Below are 9354 nucleotides of genomic sequence, written 5' to 3' on the forward strand. Positions count from 1 at the left end.
CAACATGGATTTGCTGCTCACAGTTCTGGAGGTTGGGAAGCCCAAAATCAAGGCACCAGCAGGTTTGATGTCTGGTAAGAGCCTGCTTCCTGATTCATAGCCAACCCTTGTCGTGCTATGTCCTCATGTGATGGAAGGGATGAGGGGCCTTTTTGGTTCTTTTCATAATGGCACTGGAAAAACATTAGAATGCTTTATGAACACAGAATTTCTTGTATACCATACAATTCCCTAAGTCATGATGTGCTACAGGGATTTGGTAAGCAGTTTTAAGACCTCACATAGAAATATTTATACATATTTTTTAGAGTGTAGTTCAAAGTACAAATATAGAATGAGACCCATTTCTTTGATTTAGAAATTACACATAAGAATCTAATAAATTAAGCCTATGCATATAAGTACCTGAAAGAGAGGGGGAGTTTAATAACCTATAACTAAATTAGCACACCCCATGTTGTGTGAAAAGATAATTATCCTACTCAGTGTGTTTCTGTTTATGACTCAAGTTCTAAGAGTAGTGGCCTAAGGAAATGTGCAGATCTGAGTTGTCTGATATGGTAGCCACTGGAAACACAGGGCTATTTAAGATACACTAAAATGTAAAACTCAGTTCTTTGTTTGCACTTGATATGTTCAAGTGCTCCAAAGTCATGTGTGCCTAGTGACTATGCAACAGAGGAGATTCCAGACATTTTGCAGAAGGTTCTATTAGACAGCAACCCTTTCTGTGGACAGCACAGGCTAACAAGGTTAACAAGAATTCCCTGTGAATGGGGGAAAAGTTCAGCAAAATTGTTCCAAATTAGCATTGCCCTGCCCAGTGTTTCAGATATGTCTGCTGTTCACACACACCCCACAGCTGAGTCTTAGTCATCATAAATCATATCTTTATATCTTCCATAGCCACTGCTTTAATATTGGTGAAACAAACCTTGAATCTGCTACTTGAGGGAGACTGTGATTTAATGAATGACTTCAAATATTTTTCACTATTGCAACTGCAGATTTTGCATTGAGGAGCATACACTTTTGAGTGCATAGTGCTTTATTTAAACATACATATATACAATGACGACAAAGGGAAACTGCAGAGGTGAGCACAGGGGCTGCATGCATTGGGAGGACTGGCAGACTCTAGTTTTACAGGATGAAATGGGGGTTGAAAAAAAGGCAGAGACTGGAGAGCAAGTTTCATTTCCCATCACCACATAGAAGGGTCTTCCAGCCTGTCAAACACAAAAAGCAAAGCACGTAAGAGAAGCTTCTAACTTCCTGGGAGGCTTGTAAGAGTGAGACATTGAGCTCAGAACTTAAAGATGATCAGAAACTGTTGAAAAGGCTGCTGGCATTCTAAATAGGAGACCACATAGAATATCAGAGTGGGAGACAGTGGCATAATGTACAGAGACCCAGCTGAGTAGCTTCACTCATGTTAAGGGGAGTCTCAGGCAAATCTCAGAGGGAATATTTAAAAGGCTCTGCATTTATCAAAGAATCAAAGAACTCTGCAGTATTTCTGAAGATCAAAACTACAGGAATCACACAAAACTGTAAAGAGAAAGTTATTGTTATTCAACTCTGAATATGCTTCCTGTGTTTTCCTGCAAGGCTTTTTATATAGTAAGATGCTGTTTAATAGACTATGAAGAACCCTTTTAAATAAAATCGCATTTACAGGCAATTTCAAGGCTGTCAAGTTTTGTCTCCTTCTAAGTGCACGTGATTGAAGCCGTCAATCAGAGTACAATTAACTCTATTTCATTCACCAGCCATGTAACTTTGGGCCACAAAACAAAGAACAGCGTTAAGGCTGTAGGTCGGTCTGGATGATTATATTTCTAACCCTGAATAGATATAGCATATCCTAAACTTATTACTGTGACAAACATCATACGCCTATTAATGAAACATTAAAGCATGTATTGCTTAGTATTTTAAAACCACCCTTATGAGTTTTCCACCTGCTTCCCTTGCATTTGCTGTTCAAGTCTGTGCTAGTGCCACCAGGGACAAGAGCACTGGAGTTTTATTCCAATCCAAATTGTGTGTCCTTCAGAGAAAACAAACCTGACAACCCCAGGCTTGCAGCTTCACTCTGGCTGGCCATTTCACAAGAGAACGGAGGGAGAACCCAATGAAGAGTGACAAGCCAGTCACATGCACTGAGCAAGTGTTCTAGTGACCTCTTCTGGGGAGATTTGTTCTTGATGTAGAGCTCTGGGTTTAAGGTAGACAGGCCATCTTACTGGGGGAAGGGACAGTGGGCTTGGGACAGGAGAGCCAGCTATGGAAAAGGAGGAGGAGCAGGCACCTTTTCACTTGCAGTCTTTACCTGGAATGACCCCAGCCCAATGTTTGACATCTAGATATTAGAGGGCACCTGTCCTAAGGCAGCTCCACACTCCAAGAAAGCCCCAAGTTTCCAAGCAAGCCCTAAGAATAACACGTTGTTCAATGTTCATTCACTGAATGTGATAAATTACAGTGTGACATTGGATGAACTAAAATAAGTCAAAAAATAAACAGGAGCACCCCTTGATTTAATCTACAGCTTCTTGTAAAACCAGCATGACTAGAGTGAAGCCAGAAGGGAACATTTCCAAGGATGTGTAGATCCTCTATGTAGACTATAAGAACTAAAGATTACCTCAGCCAAAGACAAACAGTTGGTTATTTCAATGTAGATATTAGGGCATACCCTGTGCTTCCCCAATCTAAGCTAGTCAGAAATTTTCTATAGAGTAATTTTTGAGGCAAAAATCATTTATATTTGAAAATTTCAAAGGAGCATCAAATTAAGTTGAATCAGAAAATATTATCCCACAAGTTCAGAGATTTGTAAATGAGTATGTGAAGAGAAAGGTCCTCATGCTCTGTTCCCCATCACTCTTCCTGTCCAAATCTTACCTGGTCTGGAGGACCCCATCCCAACACCTTCTTCCAGCAGTCCTGTCTGATTTCCTTTCCCTGACCACCTTGAGCTCTGCAACAGTGTTCCCACATAAATCTTTTCATACCTAGTTCTGGGAATGTTTCCCGTGCTTTCTCTCATCAAGAGGTCTGAAATCAGGGTCTCGGGGCTAGATCGTTTCCCGTATCTGGAAAAAAAAAAAAAAAAAACGGGTTGGGGGAGTAAAAGTCCTTTAAGGCAAATTTGGAGAAACCATAAACACCTTTAGAAAAGAAAGATTTGTGGTATTTAATATAAAACATCAACAAAATCATAACTCCTGCTAAAATTAGAATCTTGATGAATATTCACTGTAAGTCACAATGCTCTGAAAGCAACAGAGTGATACACAAAAATGCACATTACTGCTGCTGAAATGCATCCATTCTCACAGCTACGAACAGATTCGGAGTCCTATATTTTCCATGTTTATTTGGGGTGCCAAAACTAAAAGTCTTCTCTCCTGACGTGATTTTAATCTGCCCTGAAAATACGAAGGAAACCTACTGGTCCATAGAAACGTTCTTGGTCTCTTTTCTCCCATAGCAGGGTATGGGTAGAACAATATATGAATTCAAGGTTACGTTTTCCTGCCAGGGTAGTATATGCTGCTGGCTCCAGGTGAGTGAGGACCTGGTCTGTTTGTCTGTCTGTCTCTCTCTCTGCTAAAGGAGCTGAGAAATCTACACCAAGTTGTAATTTTTTGAAGATACTATTTTTCCCTTTCTCAATAAAAGCATTGGACATCAGTAGCTGATTTTTTCACAAATAAAAAAATAGTCTACTGTGGATTGATTAGATATCAGATAAAACAGTGGAATAAAGCTGATAGAGAGTATATGTTAGCTGCCTATCAAGCCCAATTAAATCTAAATTTGGAGGAAAGTGTTCCTATTATTGCTCCTTTGCAAGGACTCAAGGAACACAAAAGCAAAGCCAACTCTCTCACCCCCATCATTTGTGAGATTTCCTCAAAGATTTTCTAGTGTTGTGACATCAGACGGTAGGCAGCAATTTATATGTATTTATTCTGTCCATCAGTTGATTTTACTAATCCTAAAAATCTTGGGCAACCTTAACTCGTTTATTTTCATCATGCTCCAGTGAATTGAAGAACTGGTGAATATTTTCTCCAATTTACCATTAGAGAACCTAAGTCTGCAATAGCAGAATTTGTAGTCAGAAAATAGTAGGTATCCAGAGCAGCATCAATGACTGTTCTCCTATCTCGAATTAATTCTGGATTATCCTTCTTCTTGACAATGCTTTATCTTTCAAAGACAGCATCTCTAGGAAAATCAAACCTGGCTACATAATAGAATCACCTTGGGGGTTTTGAAAAAGCCCAGGTCCCACCCTCTGGGAGATTCTGATTTAACTCCTCAGGGGTGCAGCTCAGCATCAGTATATTCTAAAAGTTCCCCAGATGATAACAATGAGACTAGAAGGAAGAAACTCTAGTCCAGGGCTGGGTTTCTCAGTCTTGGCACTGTGCACACTTTGAGCTGGATAATTCTTTATTGTCAAGGGCTGTCCTAGGGACCACAGGATGTTCAGCAGTGTCCCTGGCCCCTGCTCACTAGATGCCAGTAGTAGCCCCCATGCCACCCCCCCATGCCACTCCCCTATCCCACCCCATCCCACCACTATGACAACTGAAAATGTCTCCAGACATTGCCCAGTGTCTTGGGGAGCATAAAGTCAACCCCAATTGAGAACCACTGATATAGATGACTATAAAAATAAAATGTGGTAGATCTATGCTCTAGAATAAATGATGCCACCTTTGGAAGCAATGAACGAGGAGTATATAGCTTTAGAACATGAACCAAGTAGAAAAGGGGAGGAAAGAGAATATCACAGTACCATCTATACCAAATTAAAATGTATGTGTATATACGTAATTTTCAAAAATACAGATGTGCATATGAGTCGATGTGTGTGGTGGGAAGATGATGAGAGTATAGAATGGAGGTGATGGGTGCAGATTACGAGCCTCTGAGTGTTTCTAAGAAGGAGCTTATATGAAGAGGAGATAGGAAATTGCTTCAGGAACATTTGCTAACCTGAATCTTAGCCCTTTCCCTTATTTTCTCCTCATCAAAGGTGTTGAAGATCACTCTAAGTGCTGTTAGTAGTGACATTATCCAGAGATCAAGAGGAGGGCTCCAATTTAATCACCCCTAAAAGAAGTTTTCATGAAATGTCCTTAATTTCATGATCTGTAAACTGGTGATAATTGTACTCACTTCAAAGCTTTGAGGTAAAGACTGAACAAAGTAATGCCTAGGAAAACATTTTGAAATGCCAAAGCTTTACACAATGGTAAAGGTTTATATCAATCATCTTTGTAAAACTAAGTTCCACTATATGCTATAATTAACGGACAAAATAACTAACAAAGTCTTTCCTAGGGAAAAAAAAAATTTGTACAGTTTTTTCTCTGGTCTTTATGATGCATAAGCAAGAATATGAAGCAATTAACTTTCTGAAGGTCTATTAAGATCTATTAAGGTCTATTAAGAAGGTCTATTAAGACATTCTTGCTTTTCACTAATGCAAAGTATCAGACTTCAGGGATCATAAACCAATGCTATTTAATTCTAGCACTTTCATATATTTCTAATTTCATATAAATTGGTTCTTTAAAAGCTTTTTGATGAAACAGAAAGTTTCATCAAAGTTAGAGTTTGCTTTAATACAAATTCTTCCCCACTTTGAATTCTTTCCAACTATTCCTCGAAATATAGTAAAAGAGCAAACAAAACATACTTTAAAAACATAACTTAAATATATTAAATAACATTAAACTTTGTAAAAAGCTCATTGTTTTCAGCTTATTAAGGATATTTGATCTCAGTAATTTAAAAAGGTGAATGATTCAAAACTAAGATGAATTAATTTTGGAAACAATTTTAAATCCTATGTTACTTCTAAAATAGTTTGGATTCGATTTTTTTGCTTAAGATTTGATGTTGAGAATGAAATGTGGCCTTTCACTTTAGCTTTCTAGGGGTTCAGAATAAAGATGACAATTTCTCAAATTACATGTAATCCCTGGATTCATCCTAAAGTGAACAGATCATTGTAAATTTCTCCTTTAAAAAGCACCAAGTGGGCATTTTCTTTTCTGAACTCACCTGCTATGAAATGGGGAAAGTCTCAGCATTTTAGACCAATGTTTTCATGCTAAATCTCTACTTATTAGGAGCAGGATTTTCAGGTAAGGGGTTCAGACTGAAATAAAACACTGTAGGGGGAAAATACTTCAATTTGTCTTTTCACTTCAGTTTGGGCAGGTTGAAAAATCTGGCAGTGTCTTTGGTGACCCAGCTGTGTCCTCCTTAGCTTGTGCTGTTGTTTTCCTGCAGCCCTCTCAGCTATAGCCACCTCCCAACGCCTTCCTGACCCCTTTCACTGGATACTTTCCTACCCAGGTTTCCAAACAGTCCTCCAACTGCTCTAGGAACAAAAAAGACAAGGGGATGGGTGAGAGGAAATGGCCAGTCAGCCACCCAGACTGGGGGACCTGAGTCTGGGGATCAGGATTTTGTGACAGGAGTGCCCGAGGCAGTTGCTCCCTGTGCAAATATTTACTGAGAGCTGAGCATGTGCCTGATGCTGTCTGGCCCTGGGATACAAAAAATAAAAAGTCCTTGTCCTTCAAGATGCCCATGATCTCCGGGTGTGCAAGTGGGGCGCTCCGGGAGTCGGGAGTCCCGCGCAGCCCACCTACCTCTGCCTGGTGATGAGATTGATGTAGTGTCGCAGCGCTGAGTAGTATCTGGCCAAGTCCTCCGCCGGAGCGTCGTCGCCAGGGTTGTCAGGCTTGGAGGGGTACGCCTCAGCCAGGGCGCCCAGGCACACGAGCAGGGACAGGGCGAGAGTCAGTCCGGACAACCCCAGTCGCTTGCTACCCAGCATCTGCGGACACCGAAGGTGCAGTGAAGGGGGCTTAGGGAATTCAGAGGACGCACGCTCCGCACCTTCCTCCTCTGGCCCCAGCGCCCATCCCACTCCTACGACCCCCACACCCCAACCTTCAATCTACGCTCGACCCAGTCACGCAGAGGGAGCAGAGAGCGGTGAGACCATCCTGTGGATTCAGGTCAAGATCTGCTCTGGCCCGGCCCCTCTGCTCCGCCCGAAAACTCTGAGCAACTTTAGTCCAGTAGCAGAGTCAAGAATCCGGCGGTGAGAGACGCTGAGTTGGGGAGGCTCTGGCGCCAATTAAAAACACTTTAAAAAACAGATTAAAAGTTCCTCCCCCTGCACTGAGAACTTACCCCTTTCCTACCCTCTTCCCCAAACGCCCTGTTAGAGGGAAGGGAAGAAGTTTCTCCTTTTTAAGTTTTGGTCTGCCCCGCTGCAGGAGCTCGACAGTGATGGCAAACGGTACTCGGGTGGCAACTGGCGGGGAGAGTGGAGAGAACAGCTCCCTTGCCGGTGGGTCTCAGATCGGATCCGAAAGATCGCAAGAGGCGGCAGGGAGCGGCGCTTCCAAGCTCAGGGGATTCCTTATTCGCGGAGCGCTGCCTGGGAAACCTCCCTCCAGGCGGCGACCCTCGAGGAAACGGCCAGCTGCTCTGGGATCGGGCTTCTGTTTTTATCCACCATAGGATAACCCAGAGGGCCGGCGTAGCCAGGAGGGTCGGGGAGAGGGCAGCTGTTCCATCAGAGGGTACAGGAAGGGGCAGGTGGAATTTAGCCGCCAAGAGGGGCTAGCACGCGTCGAGGCGCCTGAAAGCCCGGCGCATAGGGGTTAGGGATCCGGGCGCGACCCTCCTCCCAGAGCCCCGGGCAAGTTCACAGGCGCCCCCTCTCCCTCGGGCTCCCGTCAAGTAAGCGGGTCTTGGCACTCACGGTGGCGGGCTGGGTGGCTGGCGGGCGTGGCTGGGTGGCTAGGGCTCAGTAGTCTGGCGCGCTCTTCTAGGGGTGAGAGCCTGCAGAAGGGGGTGTCCGGAGCAGGTTGCAACAGGGTTTTTATGGCTCTCCCTCGCCACGGCAGGAGGGGCCTCGGGCAATCACGCTCCGCTACTCCCACCCGGCAGCTTCCCGCCCCCGTTGGCGGGGGATGAGGGAGGGGGCCGGGAGCTACTGCCTCGCGAGCTTCGGCTCTGGGAGCCACCCACACCCCAATTTGCCAGCGCCAGCCAGGCCCCACGAAAGGGAAGCTAGCAGGATGCTAGCGCAGCAACGCGCTCCGAGAGCACAGGACCACGCCAAAGCTCAAGTTCCTGCCCTCCTGCGGCGGCCAAACCTTGCCGTCCTCCACGCCCGGTCTAGTCCTGCCAGAGATAGGAGCAGCCCAGATCATCTCTGTCGCCCGTCACCTGGACTACCACCAGCTGGGCACCAGGGTTGGGGTACCCGTATCCGCTACGTGGTGAAGGCTTTCTGGGATCCGTGTGGCTAGGGCGCGGACACGCCTCCTGAGTGCTTTCGGGGGAGACAACTTGGTGCTGGGATTTTCCTGCGCCTAAAGCAGCTCCCAGAAGCCTGCCCAAAGTCCCGAGCTAGAGGACCCCAACGCCCCACTCCTCCAGGGCTGAGCAAAACCTTCTGTGGCTTCGTCCCTTTTCCCAGCTTGGTTTTGGTGGAGATCGGCCCTCTCCAAGAACTCGCCCGAACACTGGAAGTCCAGTTGGTATCCGACAGTGTGTAGAGACTGAGAACTCCTCAGAGGTCGGACACTTTCTGGGTTTGCTGAAAAAGAGCGGAGTTTTAAGTTCGGAGAGACTCCTTAAAGCGCGAACGAAAATTTTTGGTCCAAATCGACCAGGTAGTCAAATGAACAGCAATTTTCTTTTATCTGCTGGCCGTTGAATAGTGCCAAATAGGTTTGATTAACGCTGATTGAGAACGTGGGTTCTAATTAAAACTGGTTAAAAAAATCATTAATTTGCCCATCGCATTAAACCTACAGAATGAATATGAAAGATTCATAAACTATTTTTACAGGATCAGGATTTCATGTAGTGGATTAGGTCTTAAAGTTCCCTGAATGAATACTTCTAGAAGTCTGAATCTTCCTAAACAAATGGCATATTAAGGAATTAAAGCACTAAGTTACAAGTTATTTCCGTGCTAAAATGACAAGTGATTCTGTTAAACTGACATGTTGTTTTTGTGCTGTTTTAACAGCATTGAATTAAACATCAGTTATCGTGCAGCAAGCAATCACGTGTGTATGTGTGTGTGTGTGTGAGGTTTTGAAGACCAACATTCTTTTCACTTAGGTGACTTCCTCTCCCACATTACACAAACAAATGCCAGGAACACAAATGCCAGGCTCTTGGGACTGCTCAGGAATGCTTATGTGAAAGAACCTTTGCTAAAGTTAGAGCAAAACATTTTCTAACTCTGATTCCATTCTTGATAAAAAGAGAGGCACTTCTAGT

At 44.0% G+C, this 9354-nt stretch overlaps 1 protein-coding gene across 1 annotated transcript; it reads right to left on the bottom strand.

Moving 5' to 3' along the window:
* Window positions 1-1204: 1204 nt before the first annotated feature.
* Window positions 1205-7889, bottom strand: NPY (neuropeptide Y). Its single transcript, XM_068973326.1, has 4 exons — window positions 7817-7889; window positions 6690-6877; window positions 3021-3101; window positions 1205-1229 (listed from the first exon to the last, which is right to left on the bottom strand). Exons 2-4 carry the CDS (start codon window positions 6875-6877, stop codon window positions 1205-1207), a joined length of 294 nt encoding a protein of 97 aa, XP_068829427.1. The 5' UTR covers window positions 7817-7889.
* Window positions 7890-9354: the final 1465 nt, after the last annotated feature.

The sequence above is a fragment of the Capricornis sumatraensis genome, chromosome 5 (assembly GCF_032405125.1).
Source record: "Capricornis sumatraensis isolate serow.1 chromosome 5, serow.2, whole genome shotgun sequence".
Taxonomy (NCBI): Eukaryota; Metazoa; Chordata; class Mammalia; order Artiodactyla; family Bovidae; genus Capricornis; species Capricornis sumatraensis.

What these genes read in the sequence shown, in the direction of transcription:
- NPY (XM_068973326.1), bottom strand. Translation starts at nt 6,877, where the DNA reads ATGCTGGGTAGCAAGCGACTGGGGTTGTCCGGACTGACTCTCGCCCTG. An exon ending in AATCTCATCACCAGGCAGAG is followed by an intron (nt 3,102 to 6,689) that starts GTAGGTGGGCTG and finishes TTTTTTTTCCAG; the next exon opens with ATACGGGAAACGATCTAGCC. An exon ending in GGAAACATTCCCAGAACTAG is followed by an intron (nt 1,230 to 3,020) that starts GTATGAAAAGAT and finishes TGTGTTTGACAG; the next exon opens with GCTGGAAGACCCTTCTATGT.